This window comes from Carettochelys insculpta, chromosome 16, assembly GCF_033958435.1.
Source record: "Carettochelys insculpta isolate YL-2023 chromosome 16, ASM3395843v1, whole genome shotgun sequence".
Classification (NCBI taxonomy): Eukaryota; Metazoa; Chordata; order Testudines; family Carettochelyidae; genus Carettochelys; species Carettochelys insculpta.
Genome location: NC_134152.1, coordinates 25,361,421 through 25,382,054, shown reverse-complemented (window position 1 = coordinate 25,382,054; position 20,634 = coordinate 25,361,421). Strand labels below are relative to the sequence as shown.

The following is a 20,634-nucleotide window of genomic DNA, read 5'->3' as shown; positions in this document are numbered from 1 at the left end:
GACCACTGGACCTATGTGCCTTGGAGTTCTGTGGCTGCTCTGAGATCCATGGGATTTCCTCCTAGATCTCAGTACACATATGAGCAAAGCAGCTGACGTGAAGTTGATGTTCCTTCTAAAGGCCAATGCCTGATCTGTTAGGCACTTATCTGGCCTCTGTTACTGTTGTATCTGAGCATTTCACAAGTCTCTAATGCATTTAATTCTCACAATATCCCTGTGAGGTAAGGCACCTTCCTTTATTATCCCTAAGGGAAATAGAGGCACAGAGATATCAACTGATGTGACCAAGGTCACATAGGAAGTCTGTAGCAGAGGTGGAAATTGAACCCAAATATCAAGCTAATTCCCTGCCCACTGGACCCTCCTTCCTGTTCGCATGTTCGACTACAGCTCTGCAATTCTCACAGCTGGAGTTGTGTATCTTAAGTCAAATTTATTTTGTAGTGTAGACCTGGGCTCAGTGAACTTCTTTATGGGGGAACGAAGGAAGGAAATGAGTTTATTATTCCACTGATATCCTGACATAGTAAGCAAGTAGCTTCATTAAACATTATACAGTCTCAAGGGATTTTACTAACCCTGGTACACTAAGCACGCAATGATTTTCACTATTTATAGTGTCAACATATAGGTTCTGATTCAGAGCTCACTTACACTAGTTTTAAATCTGTGTAACTCCACTGATCCCAATGGCTTAACTCCTGATTTACACATGTGTAAGTTAGAGAAAAATCATTCCTGTTCCATCAAAGTCTTTTCTCCTCACTTTTCCTTCATTTCCTGAAATAATCTTCTCAAAGGAATTCATTTCCATAGCTACAATACAGCCTTAGCAAAGAGACAGAAGGATGCACCTCTAAAACTAGTAGCAATAAATCAAAGGACAAAAGTATAATTCATCAGACACTATTAATGTCTTCCACTCTAAGAAACCTATTCTGAAAATGTGGCCAGAACTCTCACACTTCTTTGGTAGTGTTTCCAAAACAAGGGATGTGACACAAAATGCGAACTACTAGAGCAAGTTTGTTTTGCGTAAAGATTGCATAAGAAAGGAATGTTGAGCACATCCTGTATATTTGTGGGTCAAAGAATTCAAAAGGAATAGTTTGCATGACCTTTCCTATGAAACTATGATATATGTGTGGTCATCTAAGGATTTAATCCACGCTCCACTGTAGCCAATGCAAAGACTCCCATTGAGTTCATGTGGAAAAGGCTCTAATAATAGGGCTTAAAATCTTCATGCTTTAACATGCCTCTTCTTCATAACATGTCTACAATTTACATTCACTAGGAAGCTCAGATAAATAAGCACAACAAACTTAGAAGACATTATAGGTAATTTTTAATTGCTGTCAAGAAGGTAACGTCAAAACTGTGTAATTCATCTGTACAATGTACCAAAACATTTCTTACTTACTTCATTGGTTTAAACAGTGCTTGTCCATAATTTTGGAATGTCATGATCAGTTTTAGCTGGGTGCCTCCCGATTTCATTGCTGTGGGAGAAAAATAAAACAATCTGAAATCACCATGTATATTTCTTTATAGATTTGGCCAGCTTAAACTGAAATAGCATATCTATCTCCTTCTCTCTGTATCTAACCATATTGCACTCAGCATTGCAGGGTCTGAGAACCTACATGTATGTGTGCAGGGCACTCCGAAACAGTGATAAAGAATTAATTAGTGAATGTGTAAGGGAAATGAAGTCTGCTCAAATTGACTGAACTGAAGTAGAAAGGGTCTCCTGCATCCTGTATCAGCTTTTGAACAATTGGACCAATCCCACACTCCCAGAACTGGCATCAGCAGGAGATCTGAATGCTAAGCATGTGTTTGTACAGGTCCCCATAATTCTCACTTTCCCTGTAACCTGTGTTCTTCCAACTTGATTCCACAAAAAGAGTGCATGCATGATGGACGAAGAGATTGGGTGTGGCTTGGAGAACACCAAATCTTGGCTGTGCAAATAGGTGAGCTGTAGCCAGCCTTTAATTAAAGGCACAAACAAATTCAAATGCAACTCCTATACTATGTTGTGATTAGTTTAAGTATTTATTACTCTACAGCAATATCTATATATAGATTTTTTATATTCTCCATGGGCAGGAGCCAAAGCCACAGAAGTCACTGGATGTCTATGCATTGACTTCAGTGGGCTCTAGATCAGGCCCTGAATTAGGTGATGGATATAAAAGCAAGAGCTGACTTCAATGGAAGTTTTGAGAAAGGACTGAAGTTTGGCTTATGCTGTACATCACAGACCATTTTTGCTTGATTTCCAAATACTAGCTGAGGGGGAATTACTGTAAAACTGACACGTATTCCTAGCAAATGGCATCATTTGTATGCCATCACTTTAACACTTAGATGATGGTGTTTTTAAACCTGGACTGATATATTTTTTGTATAAGTGGAAAAATATGTCACTTAAAAAACAAGCATTAATGATAAGTAGAGGAATTCTCAAAGAGCGCATCTTATCTGATGATAGGGTTAGTCAAGGGAGGTAAATATATGCTTCAGCAAACCATCTGTTCACTTCCACCAGCCAAAACCACTTTGAGTAAATGAAATGACCTACACTCAAGCTCTTTAATTCACTTCTGCATTGTGTAGTGATGGTCATGTCACTCATGGCAGTATGTTCAATTTAGGCTTTTTTAATGCTTCCTCTGACTGATCAGATAATCCCCTTCCTTAGAAATCAGACAAAAAAAGGTATAAATTTAAGAACTATGGAAAACGCCATGTTTTCTCTTTCATAAATTTTGCCTTGGAGCTAGCCTCATTTGACCTGTCCAATCTCTACATTTGCTTTCCCTAACCACTAGCATTAGCTACAAGTCCTATTAATTACTCCTCTCTGTGCCTTATTATGGATGGGTCACCAGCTCTCTTTCAGTGCTTGTAATCCGTGTATTTTTGCAACAAAATGCTATGCAAATCTGGTCAGTTTAATTACTTGTCCTGCAGAAGAAAATCCCTCCTGCATTGCTATTTTGCTGACCCCTGCTTTCTATTTCATTACATGGCTGTCCCAACGGAAAAAATAAATAATTCGAAATGAAGGATATTGAACAACTCACATTGAACAAGTATACAGAAACATGCAGTTTTCACAGATTAGGCTCATTCCACTGCACAGAGTTGGTTAGAGCCTCATGTATACCTGAAGGGACAGTTTTCCACCCACAAACACCCTGAATCCTGGGGACAGCTATAGCCATTCAGCCCCTAGCATAAATTAGAGCAGCCTCAGGCTGCTATAGTATGTGCATTCAGTAACATCTCAGAATCACTGGAGCACAGCTTGCTCTATTAACAGCTCTGCTATGTGCCTAGGTTGTTATCTCTCCTGATTGGTCAAGAACAGGTAGTATATAATTAACTACCTCACCCTTACACCACCCGGGTTCACCTAACACCAGGCTGTTTGAGCTACGCCTCCATCGCATTTTCTTTGTCAGAAGAGTGTAACTGATACAGAATTGGATCGCAGTTGTGACTCTCATTGATCAAGTTTTATTTTCACATAGGTTGGCTTAAATCCAGAATCACAGAATCATAGGACTCGAAGGGACCTCAAGAGGTCATCTAGTCCAGTCCCTTGCACTTACGGCTCGACCAAGTATTAATGTCATTGAGTACCTTCACTGAGGCCAATATCAGAGAGGTAGCCGTGTTAGTCTGTGTCTTCAAAAACAACAAGAAGTCCTGTGGCACCTTATAGACGAAAAGAATTTGGAGCATAAGCTTTCGTGGGCAAAGATCCACTTTGTCAGATGCATCTGACGAAGCGGGTCTTTGCCCACAAAAGTTTATGCTCCAAAATATCTGTTAATCTATAAGGTGCCACAAGACTTCTTGTTATTTAGACCAATAGTGTCACTGGTAACAGAGATCAGAATTGCTTCCTTAAGCTTAGATCCTCCACTGATGTAAATATATGTCTGCTTTGCCATTAGTGAAGCTACCTGGACTTACACCGGCTGATCTTTTTACTACACCTACAAATGTGGGGCCAGTTCCTGCACCCCTTATTTCCATTATAATCAGAGAGTGTTTTGCCTTAGTAATTCCTGAATGATTTAGATTTTCATTCAGGGAGCAGTGTTTAGACATCAATTGTGGATCGGAACTCCCTGTGGATTTTAATGAGGATTTCTGTTTATAAATCAATGGCACCACATAGCCATGTATTTGCAAACAAATAGTATTTATTCCAAACTTTATCTCTTTAAAAAATAATATTTAATTAACTAAATCTAATACCAGACATATAAATAGTCCCCAGGAGGCTGTGAAAAAGGCATCAAATACACGATGGAAAGATATGCCCAAAGCAGAATCAGAGTTTGAAAAGCAGTCTCCAGTTTCATATCCCTCCACAGAAAGCTGATTTTGCCCCATTTCAACAGAACACTCCAATTACAAAACTCTGGGGTCCTACATCTGGCATGACCTGGACCTGATACAACCATTAATTTCACTGAGAGCTATGTAGCCACAGCATCAATTGGAAAAGGGAGATTATTTAAGACCAAAAGGATGCAGAGATGGCAGAAAAAGAGGCGGTTTCCTCACACCAGTTTCTAAGCTCACAGCTTGAAAGACCCTTTGATATAAGAACATAAGAACGGCCATATCGGGTCAGGCCAAAGGTCCATCTAGCCCAGTATCCTGTCTGCTGACAGGATTTAATGTCAGGTGTCCCAGAGGAATGAACAGAACAGTGATCCCTTCCCTGTCATCTATTTCCAGCTTGTGACAAACAGGCTAGGGGCACCACAACTGCCCACACTAGCTAATAGCCATCGATGGATCTAATCTCCATGAATTTATCTAGCTCTTTGTTTTAACCCTGTTAAAGTCCTGGTCTTCACAATATCCGCTGGTAAGTTTACTAGGAGTCCCAGCATGTGAAAGAAGAACAACAGATTGTTTTTTGGCTAGCAGCCTCAGTGGGCAATGACTTTAGCAAGTAAAATGGGTAAAACTTAATGAAAGGTTCATGGAAAATGGCTCTAACTTGTCACGTGTACATGACCTGCTGGTCATGGCATCCTCAGATTATTGCCTGTACAACCTGAATTGATTGCAGTAGCAACTCTGGTGCACAAGGGCAGCTGGAGTTTTGTGCCATTGTTGGGTTTACATGGGAGGACTTCCTGACTCACAGCACAGCCAGTTAGATGGACATATGATACACACTCAGTGAGGGTGATACACCAACCACACACTTCTCTTGCTTCTGGGGGATTGTGCTATGCACACTACACTGCCCCTTACTCTGGCTCCCAACAACTGTAACCCAAAGGCTAGACATCTCGGTGCCTACTTACATATGCAAAAGTGAGGCTCATGAACACTAATTATAAAGCTATACAGTAGTGCATGGCATGTCACAGATAAGAATGAGGAATGGTTTGAATCCATTGTACTTTCAGGCTAAGGTCTTGACCCAGCAGAAAGTGACATGTGTTCATAATTCTGGGACCGGGTGCATGCAAAAACCTTCATTTGCATGTGTGTGAGTGGCACTGTGTGTCTACGACAGGGCTCACAAATGCATGGAGACTCTGTCTGAACATTAGGCCTAGAGGTTTTTTCTCCTCCCTTTCATATCTAGCTTGCTTGCTGGCTTCTTTTCTGTTTCTCACATACATGAATCAGACAAGGAGAATTCTACTTTCCACTTATGTTTCTCAGTTCAAACGTGTTTCTTTGTCTATTATACCAAATAATAAGAGTCCCATCATGTTAAAGCTTTGTTTGCTTGTTTGGAAATGCCCTTGAGACTTCAGCTGCTGCCCAAATAAAAATGTCGTAAGGATTTAAAATACATGGGATTAGACACTACAGTATTCAGAATAAAAGCACATAATGACACTAAGCCATTACAGCCTGTCACAGCTATGATGAGCATACTAAGACGTTCCTAAGAAGGCCTTAAAATGTAAGACTGCTCTGACTCCAAAGGTGTCTTCCAGCTAGTGTCATAAATCCGCGTTTTTAAAAGTGTCTGAATATGTCTTTAAGTTACAGACTATGAGCTGCACTGGAAAAGTTTTTAAAAACTTGCTGACGCTACATAATATGTCTTAAGTGAAACTCTTGTCCAACAATTCTTGGACATATTTATCTAACAATAAAAGGAAATTCCAAGACAAAGATTATATTTAATCTTCAAGCAATTCAAATTGCCAAAGAAACTGAAAGCTAAAGGTTAATATACCCCAGCCTTAACATTGTCTCTCAACAAAGTGGTGAGCAAACTTTTTGGCACAAGGGTCACAGCTGAATAGGGAAATTATAAGGCAGGCAATGGAAGTACGGCTCAGGCAAAGGCTTGGGATGTGGAAGCAGGCTTGGGGTGTGGGAGGAAGTTCAGGGCAGGTGGCTGGGTGTGGGAAGGGGTTCAGGGCAGGGGGTTGGAGTGGGAGAGGGATCAGGGCAGGGGTTTGGGTGCAGGAGGGATTTGGGCTGTGGGCTCAATTCAGGCACTACTTGTCTCAGGCAGTTTCCAGTCAGTAGCACAGTGGGACTAGTGCAGCTTCCCCGCCTGCCCTGGTCCCATGTTGCTTCTGTCCGGCACATCCAGCAGCAGCTCTCAGGAGGGGTGGACGTAGGCAACTCCATGCACTGCCCTTGCCTGCAGGCATTGCCCCAGCAGCACCCACTTGACTGTGGTTCTTCATTCCCGGCCAATGGGAGGTATGGGGATGGCGCCTGTTGGTGAGGGCAGCATGTAGAGCCCTCTACTTTCCCATCTCAGCGGCCTCTAAACCTACCCCTTTCCCACTAGCATTCACTATGTTGGGCATTCCTTCTTCAGACTTCTCAGTGAAGACCAAAACAAAGAAGTCATTAAGCATCTCTGCCATTTCCAAGTTTCCCGTTACTGTTTCTCCCTCCTCACTGAGCAATGGGCCTACCCTATCCTTGGTCTTCTTCTTGCTTTTAATGTATTTATAAAAAGTCTTCTTGCTTCCCTTTATGCCTGTAGCTAATTTGAGCTCATTTTGTGCCTTTGCCTTTCTAATCTTGCCCCTGCATTCCTGTGTTGTTTGCCTATATTCATCCTTCGTAATTTGTCCTTGTTTCCATTTTTTATATGATTCCTTTTTTATTTTGAGATCCCGCAAGACCTCCTGGTTAAGCCAAGGTGGTCTTTTGCAATATTTTCTATCTGTCCTAAGGAGAGGAATAGCTTGCTTTTGGGCCCTTAATAATGTCCCTTTGAAAAACTGCCAACTCTCCTCCGTTGCTTTTCCCCTCGGTCTTGCTTCCCACCTGGTAGACCCAACATGCCAGCTGAGTTTACCAAAATTCGCCTTCCTGAAATCCATTGTCTCTATTTTGCTGTTCTCCCTTCTACCCTTCCTTAAAATTGTGAACTCTATGATTTCATGATCACTTTCACCCAAGCTGCCTTCCACCTTCAGATTCTCAATCAGTTCTTCCCTATTTGTTAAAATAAAATCTAGGACAGCTTCCCCCGCCAGTAAGTTTTTCAACCTTCTGAAATAAAAAGTCTCCAATGCAGTCCAAGAACTTATCGGACAGTCTATGTGTCGCTGTGTTAGTTTCCCAACATATATCTGGATAATTGAAGTCCCCATCACCACCGAATCCTGGGCCTTGGATGACTTTGTTGGTTGTTCAAAAAAAGCCTCATCCACCTCTTCCATCTGGGTAGGTGGCCTGTAGTAGAGTCCTAGCAGGACATCACCCTTGATTTTTACCCCTTTTAGCTTAATCCAGAGGCTCGCAACACATCCTTTTCCTATGTCCATCTCCACCTCAGTCCAAGTGTGTACATTTTTAATATACAAGGCAACACCTCCTCCCTTTCCCCCGTCTATCCTTGCTGAGCAAGCTGTACCCTTCCATACCAACATTCCAATCACGTGTATTATCCCACCAAGTTTCTGTGATGCCAACAATGTCAGAGTTGTATTTATTTATTAGCACTGCCAGTTCTTCCTGCTTATTACCCATACTTCTTGCATGTGTATATAGGCATCTAAGATATTGGTTTGATCTTGCCTCCCAGTTTTGCCCTGACCCTCCTTTTTCTCTGCCATTATAGCCTGTGCTCCCTCCCATTTCTGACCCATCTCCTAGGTCTCCATCTTCTCCACTTACCTGTGGGCTTTGCTCCCCTGTCCCCATTGAACCTAGGTTAAAGCCCTCCAGGCTTTAGTGTCCAGTCCAGGGGAGTTGTCAACCTTACATGTGACGGTGGGGGACTCAAACAGGTGTAGAGGCAGATTCAACTCAGTAACCCCATCCTAAAAATAGCTCTAGTGTCACTGATTCCATGTATTTTTGTGCTGCAGACATATGAGAGAGGCGGGACTGAGGGAAAATTTGTGAAGTGACAATACCGAAATTGGGGAAATTTCAAATCAACATCTAAATCCACCTAGATTCCAACTCTGTAAATCAGACCTAAGTCTAACTTAAACAGGTCAACCTCACGAGCAGACAGCAGTCAGCACCACCTAGATGCTTGTATTCATACCAGCTGTCATAAGCAACAAATTTCAAAACAAATTCAAGCCCCAATCGCTTATTAACTTGTTGTTGCTCAGCCACTGCTGTTAAATAATTTTTAAAGGTTTTCAAGATGATAAAGGCAGATTTAAAAGACAGAAAGATCTGGTAAAAATTCCAGAGTCTTCGTCATACATTTTTAAGGTCTTCGCCCCCACGCATCCCCAGTCGGGCCTGTAAATTTAATCAGTCTGCTGATTCTCGGTGGATGCATTGGTTTTTTTCATACAATAAATCAGTGATGCTAAATTTCATCATGTTTTCTCAATGTTCTTTTCTTGCCTTTTAACAAGATATTTATCATTTTATTGAGAACCAGGATCTTGGTTCAGTATTCAGAACACTGTCTTTTATTTTGCTGTTTAGCTAGTGTCTACCTTCGTTAATTGTACCGTTTATCTACCACATCAGTAATTTTGTGCTCTAGCTTTCTAATTATTGCCTGCACAAATTGAATGCATCATAGACTTTAGAAATGAACTGAATCAGGTAATGTTCCCAAGGCCTTTCAACCAGGGAATTAAAAAAAAAAAAATCCTCAACAGAAGTTGATTTGCTCACATGCAAGCCAGTGGCAAAACTCATGTTGATTTTAATGGGAGCAAGATCAGGCCCTCAGCTACTGAAGGGATGCATCAAGCTGCTCTATGCCAGTGTTTCTCAATGAGGAGCACATGTACCCCTGAGGGTACACAGAGCTTTTCCAGAGGATGCATTAACTCAATGTTTCTCAACCTTTTTATATTCATAAAAATTGGACTTATTTATGTTCATCTAATTTTTTTTATTTATCCTTTTTGTATGATCATGGCTGTGTCTACACGTGCACGCTACTTCGAAGTAGCGGCGCCAACTTCGAAATAGCGCCTGTCACGGCTACACGTGTTGGGCGCTATTTCGAAGTTGAAATCGACGTTAGGTGGCGAGACGTCGAAGTTGCTAACCCCATGAGTGGATGGGAATAGCGCCCTACTTCAAAGTTGAACGTCGACGTTGCCAGCCCTGGAGGACGTGTAGACGTTATTCATTGAAATAGACTATTTTGATGTCGCTACATCGAAATAAGCTATTTCGATGTAGCGTGCACGTGTAGACGTAGCCCATAAGTATGATGGAAATTTCTTCCAACCAATCAATTACGATTAAGTTGGGTGTTGCAACAGTAGAAATAAAAATTGTGTGTCTGCAAATCGTAGCTACCGTGGGTATTTATGATGTTTTTTTTAAAGGGGTGCTTCATAAAAAAAGATTGAGACACATTGATGTATGCCATACTGCACTTCTAGTTAAACTGCTCATGCTGCTGCTGTGATGCTACACATGCAAGTGGGCAAGAGAAAGGCAAATTACAGTCATTTGTGTGGGCAATAAGGGTAGTTCTGAATGCAAAGGAGGTGTGCAGTTGTGCCTGCATATATGCATCCACCTTTTTGGATATCTGGGTTTCAATATTCAACAGATTATATTAATGTTTAGGCACAAGTCCTGTTCCTTTTAAGTCACCAGAAGTTTTGCGTTGGATTAAATGAGAGCACTCTTTGGCCTTTTGCACTGAACAGAATACTGATATGTAGGACTTTGAATATATATTTGTCTTTAAGGTAGCTTTAACCCTGTGCTTTTCAAGGCCACCTCTGGATGTCACTGTGGGAGCTATTTGAAATGTCCGTGTTCCATTTTCCATAGTGCCACCATCAATGGATTTGTTCCATTTAAACTTTAACCCCCTGGAAATGTCATCTTAATGCTCTGTGCTCTTGTGAACTATGCAGTAATTGCTTCTCTCGCCATTTTCATTTTATGTATGGGTGACAGAATCTTGCAAGCAATTTTGATTGATCCAGTGGTCTATTTGGACATGTAACAAACAGATAGCCATGTTAGTCTGTATTCTAACAAAACAAACAAGCAGTCATATAACAATTTAAAGACTAACAAAATAATTTATCCATCACCTAATAAATTATTTTGTTAGTCTTTAAAGTGCTCTATAACTGCTTGTTTGTTTCATTTGGACATGCCACTTCTTAGTTAATAAAATTAAGCAGATACTTTTGACTTGCCTAAGATGGCAGTTTAGCAACAATTCAGGTTGCAAACAATATCAACACCACATAAGCCCAGTAAAACCTATACAGAGCATACCCAAATATTAGAAAACCTGCTGAAGACAATATTTCTTGTACGAAAAAGACTGAATATGCTAATAGGACTTTTGCATTTAACTTCTAGGATTCTATCCATCTAATTGCACTGAACGTCAAAAGAAAATGGTGATTCTCAGGCAGTATTCTCAGATACTTTTAGCCTAGTAGTCATCTTCTTAGCTCTCTTTCAAAACTAAACCACCGAAGGAAGCATACAAATTAACCTGGAATATGGGCAGGATCATGAAAGGCAACCTAGTGATCATTCGTGTTCTTTGATAACACAAGTCAGACTTTATTCGTCCATTCAAAAGTTCTATGCACTAAATGTGAAAAATGAGATGTTTATACATGTATATTAAAAAGCCTTAAGAATTTGCAATGAAAAGCAAAACATACTGCACTCTTCAACAAAAATATTAAAACTATAAAGAAGTTTTTTTTTTTTCCTTCAAGCCTTGCTATAACCCTTTCACTGAGCAACACACATGACTTGTGCTGGTAGCGATTTGGGCATCTTGATTCTACCATCCTGATGCAGGCAGCCCTCTAACCAGAATTAGGCCCCTGATTTTATCAGCTCATTTTGAAGGGTTACCTTAAATCTATTTTTACGGCCTCTTGATATTTTCCTATTTTTCCATTCACTTCTGTGATTAAGGAGCACTATCCAATGACGTGCATTGTTTAGTATGTTTTTATGTCCAAAGTGCCACATGTAAATTACTCTTATTTAGAATTTTACTGAAGCCACATCTTGAGGCCACAACCCTATCGTGCAAAACACTGTACAAATATGTAACAAAATATCCCATACAAAACACCTAGTACAATAAATATGATTTTGGGCATATGTAGCACTTTACCCTGAGGATCTCAAAGCCCTAACAAATCCTTAATTAATTAATTAAGGCTTTACAAGACATGTGGGCGGGAGCTGACAAAGAGGACAGTTGCCCCAGGGCCAGCCTTCCAAAATGGCCCAGAGCTCTGGCCACTGCAGCTGAGGGCACGTGAGATGGGGGCAGGGCTGATTGCCCTAGGCCCTGCCCCTTCCACCCTTCCAAGAGTGGGGAGCCTGGCCCCGCTCCCACCTTGTTCCCAGGCCCATGGTGGCTGTTAGTGCCACTACCTACAAGAAATATGGGGGGGGGCGGAAATCAAGACCCCAGTGAAGTCAATGGCAAACTTTCCACTGGCACCATCAGGGCTGGAATTTTTCACTTGTAATTTTTTATAAACATTTTGCTTATAGGAGCTGAGGCAAAGGGAGATTAAGCAACATGTCCAAGAGCACAGAGAGAGTCAGTTGACAGGACAGAAGTAAGCTCTCCTCCTTCATTCACAAGCCAAATTACTATCTATGAAGTAAATAAGGTTATATTTTATCATCTATGGATAAGCATTACATAATGTTCACATCTGAGCATGCTGCAAGCCATGGTATTCCTCTGTACAAGCAACATACTCTGTATTTATAACTTGGAGAAATAACTATATTTCAGTACATTTCGAAGCTTGGCTATTCATCAGTGCAATATGAAAGGCCACTATAGTCCAGATGCACGTGGAGAGATAAATGATACTCTTAGGCTATGTCTAGATTACACCAATCTGTCAACAGAAGTTTCTGTAGGAGGATATTTCTGACCAAACTTCTGTCGACAGATCTTGTCCAAATTGTGAAGCAGATTGTAAGAGAAATCTGCTCCGTCGACAGAGAGCGGCTGGACTGTCTGGCCACTCTCTCAACAAAACGGTCAACTGAAAGCACAGCAGACAGGGCTGCCCAGTGTCCCAGAAGCCGTCTGTCGACAGAGGGCCCCTCGGAATGTCCAGACTGGCATTATGCCCTGTGGGGAATGGGATAAGACCATCAACAGACATGCTGCATTCTGGTGATATGCTGTTGACAGAATGCCTTGGGAATCTGGATGCTCCCAGAACTCCAGTTTTGTCAACAAAACCCTCTAGTGTAGACATGGCCTTAGAGCAAATCAAAATCCAGCTGGCCAAGTGTTTCACGTGCAAAGTCTTCAAGCACCTGGGGGTAAGCAAAATTGTTGCCCTGAAGTTCTGCAAGGTGATATCACCATTCTCAGGAGTATGGGAGGACTAAGAGGTGGCACAGTTTTACATCGCTTTCTCTACTTTCTCCCGGTAGTTAAATGAGAAATGCCTAAAAGCAACTTAATAAGGAGCTCTCCTCATCCTGCAGTCCAAATGCAAGATGAATATTCTGTACATCATTCCTGACTGAGTGAGCGGATCAGGGAAAGGGACTTACATTCCCCACAACAAGCCAGTAAAAGTGACCTAGAATGTATTCCACTGACTGTAGACAATGACCACTATTTTCATTACGTTAGATGTTATCTAAAGAGGGCGCATACAGTGCACGGTTCTCTAACCTGAGCTCCTTAACACACTCACGTTCTAGAGGTGGAGCAGAAGACCAGCACACAGGCTCATGCCACTGGCAATTGTTTATGCATCTGTCAATTTGATCGTTCAGTACATTGAATCTGGACATCCTGTTAAGGCCTCATGGTTGGAAAGCTGCTCTCTTTGGGTGAAATTCCCCACTAAGCAGAGCACAAGGTCTACACACTATTAAATTCCACTTATGTCTCTCTGCATAGGATTGAATTCCATCCACGTGGCCTTCCCCAAATCGTCGCTCCTGCTATCATGACTAGGTAAATCAATCTCTCCTTTGGATCAAGGATTCACCTTTCTTATAGCACTGTTTGGAGAAAAACTATGGTTCGTGAGATGGAAAACATAAGCATTTGGCCTAGCGGTGCTGATTTACCCGGGCAAAATTCACATGGAAGCCAATGAGGCTCTTTACTGAATAAAGCTGCGGAGTGAAAGCCCAGTGACCTTATCTGGTAGCTGAGATATTGATTAGCAGCAGTTTTGTACAGCTTCTACAATTTCATCCTTTTGAAAAGGTGAGGAGTGCTTCAGGAGTTGGTATTTAATAGAAATTGCTTAATTCTGTATGTGCCTTGAAGCACATAAAAACGACTAGACAAATTACAATTGTCAACCACCAGAAATAAAATTACATTGCCTGGTTCAGAATGCCAAGGCCCCCTTTTGTTTTGTTTTGTTTTAACTATAAAGCTGAATTCAAGAGCACCTAAAACTAACATTAATCGATTCCCTAGCAAATATTTCCATGTGTTCCGGGCCATTAAATATCCAGAATGGTCAGCGTAGTAGTATCTGAGACATGGGTTTATAAACAGAATAAACAGAGTTGAACTAAAGACGCCATCCAGTTATCCTGATGCTTGTTTCAGTCTCTTTGAAATCAGTGATAGATCTGGATGCACAAAAACTGCAGCTCTGGAGCTTAAATCTACAGCAATACTGGAGCACAAGGCAGACTGACAATGCTCCTCTACTATGGATATGGGACAAACAGGGCAAACACTTTGCCAAAGAATGAATGGGCACAGACCAGACATTAGGAATCTTAATAACCATAAACCTGTCAGTGAGCATTTCAATGGAGTGAGCCATTCTGTTCAAGATCTGAAAATATGCGTCCTACAACAAAGAGACTTTAACAGCAGATTACAAAGGGAGATGTGTGAACAGGAGTTCCTTCTCAAATTTAATACATTACCACTCGGTCTCAGTAAAGATAGCAATTATCTCATACATTACCAGGACTGTTTCCCTTCCTTTGGTATTCGTAATGATCTCAGCCAAGACACTCACTATCTCCCCCTACTTCCCCCCCAACTTCAGCTCCATGCATCTGATTTGTTGGTTTTTATTTCACTTTTTTGGACCTCAGTACTATATAACTGTCAGTCCGTACCGGAAATGCTGTTGATCTGAAGAAGTGGGTCTGTCCCACAAAAGCTCATCCCTAATAAATTATTTTGTTAGTCTTTAAAGCACTACATGACTGCTGGTATGTTTTGTTAGAATACAGACAAACAAACTAACTCTGTTATTAAGATTTATAGAGACACTGCTTCATTCGTCAAATGACTTCTTTAGGTGAAGATGTTGCGCAGCATTCTCCCCTCCCTGCCCACTTCCCACCCCAATTATTTTAACACCAAATTCTTTGTTGAGAAATGTCATATACAAAAAATCAGACTTTTGAAAAACTCAACCTGTTTCTTACAGTTTAATGAGCAACTTTCAACCGTGTTGTAACTGTAAACTCTCAGAAGTCAACAGGATTAACTCAGGGATGAATCTGACCTAATACGCTTTGTAGCTACAATCTTGCTAGCATCCACAGCAGAACAATCAGCTTCTCAAATATTCATGGCACATGGAACTGGCAATATATCTTTCTAAAGCCTTTGTAATTTCTACTCCAACCTGCCTGATGAAGTGGGTTTCTACCCACAAAAGCCCATGAGGTAATAAATTTGTTAATCTCTAAGGTGCCACAGGATTCGCTGTTGTTTTTGAAGAAAAATAAGTGCAGGCTTTAATGTTGCTAGGAGGCAAGATTTTATGAACATCAAATATAAGTGATGGAAAATAGTCATTAATGTAAGACAGAAACAAGGTCTTGAATAAGTAAACAGTCATAAAACTATGTATCTGAACCTACCAACACTGGTTATCTTCTGGGAGACCAGGTCGTGCAGCAAAGCCTCAATTGCAGGATTGTGTCTGGAATACAACTCATATCGATTAATACCAACGTGGAATTTTAACCAGTTTGGATAGGAATCTACAGAAGTTTCTCCAGTGGGTAAAAATTCTTCATCTTCATTACCTTCATTTTGCCTACCACAAAAAAGCAGAGAGAGAGAGAAGTATTAGTATTTTTTATCTCCCAGTTCTCCATTGAGTAACTTAAAAGAAGGCTCTGAAACGCAATGATGCGAAAAGCAAACAACATAGATGTGAGAGAAGGGTTTCAATTTGTCCCTGCTGTGGATTACAGGCCTGCTTCCACTTTCAGTGAAGCTATGGGGAGCTTTGTCCTTGACCTCAGTGGGAACAGAGTTATGACCTAAATTATTAGTGTTTGATCCAAAGACCATTGAAGTCAGTGGCATAGATCCCATTGACTCCAATAGACATTGGATCAGATCCTTATAAAATTTTTTAACTCAGTGTTATATTGCATATAGCTATTCTAAAGCTCTAAAAGGTTGTTGATTGAATTTGAGGTGGTTGTAGTATATTTTATTTTTTCATCGAGGGTGCTATGTAAAAAAAATCCATTTTTAAATTTATTTTAGACCTGTCAAAAACAACATGGACACATTTGAGACAAAAATATAAATGTTATCCCACATCTTTATTTAACAATGACTATGTCCTGAAATTATTTGATAATTGTGATGTTACATTCAGATATTGTACTTTCATATTTTTCTTTGCATTATTATTCCTATGGGCTCAAAGGAAGTGAAATGACTTTTGACTACGTCCTACATCCAAATTCTATAGCCCATGTTTGCAAGAAAGCTTGCTTAGCTTTAAGCAATTGTTATAACAAACAACTTTATGAATTAATATTAAATTTGATTTTAATTGTTTAAATCTTGGGAGCAATAACTAATAGGAACAAGTAGAGCAGCAGTTGTATTGGAGATTACATTGCTATCACATGCTTTGATTGCAGGGGTCAATTATATCTTTAGTCATCATTAAAATACATGTCACACATTGTTGTCATATGCTAATGACAGAGATTTTGCAGAGAATCTGGAAGCTATCTTAAACTACTGAACTTTAAATTTGGTTTTAATTGTGATACATTACTGTAAGCTTGGTGTCAAAAATGAAAACATTTGCATATATCATTAAAGATTCAAATCCAGGCTGGTTGCTCCACATCGCTTGACAGAGCTTTTGCATGGCACAATGAAGCTGTTTAAACATTACTGTGTCACTGGGTTTGAAAGAGGGTGCTGTTGTATTAAAGACAGACCTTTTGATTTTTCATCCATTCAAGTTTCTAAGCAGTGGGCAGTCAATTCATAGATGAAACCCAATGCATTAAAAGTTAAAGACAGAAGCACTGGGATTTGGAATGTCAAAAATAATTCAGCAGAAAAAATGTTGTGTCAAAAGTCAGACCCTGAAGGTTGAAATCCAGTTTATACCTGGATATTATGGACTATGTTATGACCTTTGAAGTCCATCTCTCTGCTTCTGAGAGAAGTTAATATTTTACTGCTCTGTCTTGTGTTCTATATTTGTTGGCTTGGGGGAAAATAACAAGCCTAGTTCCAACGTGTTATTTTCTTATCGCTTTGGTGACACCTGAATTATATCACGGAAGCTTTCATTCTATCTGACATAGCTGTTGCCCCAGACTTGTAAATGACTTGTTAGAACCCACATTTGTTTACCGACACAAAACATATTACTTTTATTTCCAGCTACCAGTTTTGACATATTTGGAAGCCTACAAAATGCCACCACCACAAATAGTCTCTGTTTTCTACTGAACATATTTATTTGCTCGCTGGGGTGTTAATAAGAAACAAAAGTGCTTCTTAAATGATATGTGGTTCTATTTTAAAATAAATTCAGTACAGCTATTACACAGCAGCTGCTTTTCTTACTTACAATTCCGCATTCAGGGAAGAGCTGTAATTTTCTTTTTTGAACAGTAAAATGTAAGGGAGCTGCACTGCCCTTTGAAACCCTGAGTGCAAGCAGTGTGCGTATGTATATTTTAATTTACTGCCATTGAGAAGAGGAGCACGGATCCATTCGCCACCCCAGTGGCTATCGCATCCATTAATTTTACCGTGAGCAAACTGAGAAGTTACCTCTCACCAGATCATTATCCTACCTAGTCTCAGGGTAATGCCACATGGACATAACCCAAATACCCTGCAGCTGCTGCTGGGTGGTGGGGAGAGAAGTCTGCTCTCCTGCCCTGCGCTGACTAGCCGCGGGGGCTGAGCCTCCTGCCGACGGCATGACCCCCCTTGGAGTCCAGTGACAGCCCGCTGGGGACCCCAGCCTGGCGGAGCAGCGCGCCAGCCTGGTTCCTACTCACCAGTCCTGGTTCTCGGCCGCTTTCGGGTTAAATCGGATGTCGCTGTTGACATTAAACAAGACGTCCTCCTCGGCCAGCTCCGGGGTGGCAATTTGGTAGAGGGGCTGCTCGAAAAGCGCCGCCAGCTTGGAGTAGCCCTTCCCCACGGGCTGCGAGCCCAGGCTCCCCTCCGGCATGAGCGGCTTATGAGCCACCTCCTGGCTCCGGGCATGTTGCTCCAGTCTCTTGAAAGCTTCGGCTTTCTCCGAGGCGCCGCTGAGCTTCTCCAGCGAGTGGGAGCTGAGGTTGGAGCTGGGGTCGCTGCTGAAGTCCTGCAGGATGCGCAGCGTGTGCTTGTTAGGCCAGCCGGCTTCCGAGGCGCTCTTGGCCCGCGGCTTCCCCCAGCCCGGCGCCTCCTCGCTCGGGGGGTGAGCGCAGGAGCAGCCCGCCTGGCCCTCCGGCCTGGCCGCTCGCTTCTCCAGCTTGGGCAGCAAATCGATCATGATGTGCATGGTGCAGGCGACCAAAAACACCATCAGGATCAGCACCCTGAATTTCCGGACTAAGATCGTCTTCATGGTCAAGGGTACGGCTAATAAATTATAAAGGGGGGGAGGCGAGGGGGTAATTTAAATATTTAAAGGAGCCTTTTCAGGGGAAAAGCTCGAGTCTCGCTGCGGTCTGTGTGGCTGCTTTTTTTTTTCTTCTTCCTTCTCTCCTGTCTCTTGGTGAACAAATCAAAGCAGCGAGCGTAGAAAGTTATCTCCATAGAGGGATCCGAAAACAATAAACAGCTCCTCGATCCTCTCGGCCGAGTCTCATCCAGGAGTTGGCAATTAAAAAAAAAAACAAAAAACAAAAACCCAAACAAAACTCCCACCCCCACCGGAGCGCGGGCTCCACGTCTCCACGGCTCACGAGGCAAACAAAGCCAGGCGAGGGTCAGCGGCTGAGCCCATCTGTCCCCAATTTCATTTTCTTTATGATTTATTAGTGGGCAACAGGAAAGACAAGGGATGAATGGAGAGAAGTCAACATCTGAAGCTCCGATTGGGTAAGGGGAAAAGAGGTGAATAATAATAATAATAATAATAATAATAATAATAATTCATAAAAACCCGCTTAAAAATAAAAGGCTTTCAGCCGGAGCCAGAATCATCCATAGTATTCAGTCGTGCTGCAAACGCTGCCTCCCATGCTTTGAAACTGACCCGCGATGCAGCCCGCGGGACACACACTTCCCTCTCCTCCGCCAGACTGTTTAGAAACACGGGCTGGGAAATGGAGTTCTTCTCCTGCTTCCAGAGTCTTCATCCATCGCATCCAGGCGTTGGCAGAGATGACTATTCAGCGAGGATCCAGGCGTGGGGGGGGGGGGGGCTGCCTCCAAACTGGGATTCCGGGCGGGTTTGGGTTGGAAAACTGTCTGATGACACAGCCGCAACGTGAGGCTTAAATATGGCACAGAACCGGGAGCGAGATAGAAGAAAACCAGCCAGTGCAAAACAGGAGCGCTTCTCAGCAAGGCAGGCGCCGTCTTTGATGTCTGCTGGGTGGTACAGATCTGCCTTGAGAAGAGAGAGAGAGGGAGAGACAGAGAAACAGACAGAGATCTTTGGCAGGTGCAGATTGAAAACCCCTTTCAGCTATCCTGACTGCTATAGACTGGTTGGACTAGTAGCGCTGCAGCTCCAGCCTTTAGTGGGTGTGTTAAATATTCTGAGCAAGCCATGGATCCAGACGTCATAGTTAGGAGATTGGCTAAATAAACGTTACAATGATAGTAACACAGGAAAACCTCAACCACAGGCTTTTTCTTTCTCCCCCTCCTTCCCTCCCATTGTACTGCAGCTCCAACTGGGGCAAGGAGAGGGCGTCTGTTTCTCAAAGGTTTGGGGAAAGGACGGGGGGAGGGGAATCTATGCTAATAGCATGGAAAAGTATTAGTACAGTCTGGCTGTCTAGGCTCAGGGACATGAATTCTGCTATGTCATTGTCTGGAGGGGAGAGAGCATTTTCTAAAGCAAATCTCCTTTTTTCCCCCTTCCCTGCCCCACCTCACCCGGGCATAACAAGGTCAGAACATTAAAGCTCTGTTTTTGCCTCTCCTAAGAAACAGCTGAATAATCTAAATTTTGAATCTGGATCCTGTGGGCTATAATAGGCTTTAAAGGGACTTCAGTGTAATAATTCATCCCTCTAGTTACATTAGCACCACATGCTTACAGCTGTAGCCTAATGAAAAAAGCCAGCCTTCTCCTCCATCCAGGAGAGAGTCTGAAAACTGACCAGGAGTTGTTCATCAGATAAATTAGAGGGGAAAGATAGTGGTTCTGCCACAGATTCAGGAATGTCCCAGGGCACTTTGGCACAGATCCCCCAAGCCATTTAGGCTCCTGGATCCCACTGAAATTAGGAATTAGTTTAAAGGTGTTGGAGGATCTGCATCTTTAATCCCTCCTTACCTCAATTCTCCATCTGTAAAATGGGGGTAATCATCTTCCCCTTGTCTTGGGGGCAGGGTCTGTTTTTTAATAGGCATTGTGGAACAGGGCCTGGGTATGGGCTGAAGACTCCTTGTGATACTGAAAAGTAATGAACATGAATAATAAACTATAATACATCCGCCCTTTTCTTTCTTTACAGAGGAACTCATAAAAGCAGTACCTATTTTGACAAACTACATGTGCTGCAATGCATCACACGATGAACCCTCATTTTGAGACTGTTAATCTCTCACATAGTATTACATTTTGTACTTGCATTCAATTTATACCTCTGGTTTTACAATACCACCACGATGGAAACCTTTGTTTCAAAGATCATAAATGTCCCTGAAAAGTTCAAGGGTATGTAGGCCCTGATCCTGCAAGACGTTCAATATAGATTTGCTGCTGCAACGCCTTTGGTGTGGTCCTCATGGAC

The 20,634-nt window shown here is 41.9% G+C and overlaps 1 protein-coding gene across 1 annotated transcript in view; it reads right to left on the bottom strand.

Moving 5' to 3' along the window:
• FAM20C (FAM20C golgi associated secretory pathway kinase) overlaps positions 1-19,521 on the bottom strand; it is a 105,858-nt gene extending 86,337 nt beyond the window's left edge. Inside the window, exons 1-3 of the mRNA XM_075010929.1 lie at positions 17,731-19,521; positions 15,313-15,491; positions 1,427-1,505 (exon numbers count right to left, since the gene is read on the bottom strand). Of these exons, the coding sequence (XP_074867030.1) occupies positions 1,427-1,505; positions 15,313-15,491; positions 17,731-18,287 (815 nt within the window). The 5' untranslated portion in view covers positions 18,288-19,521. The remainder of the gene's footprint in view (positions 1-1,426; positions 1,506-15,312; positions 15,492-17,730) is intronic.
• Positions 19,522-20,634: the final 1,113 nt, after the last annotated feature.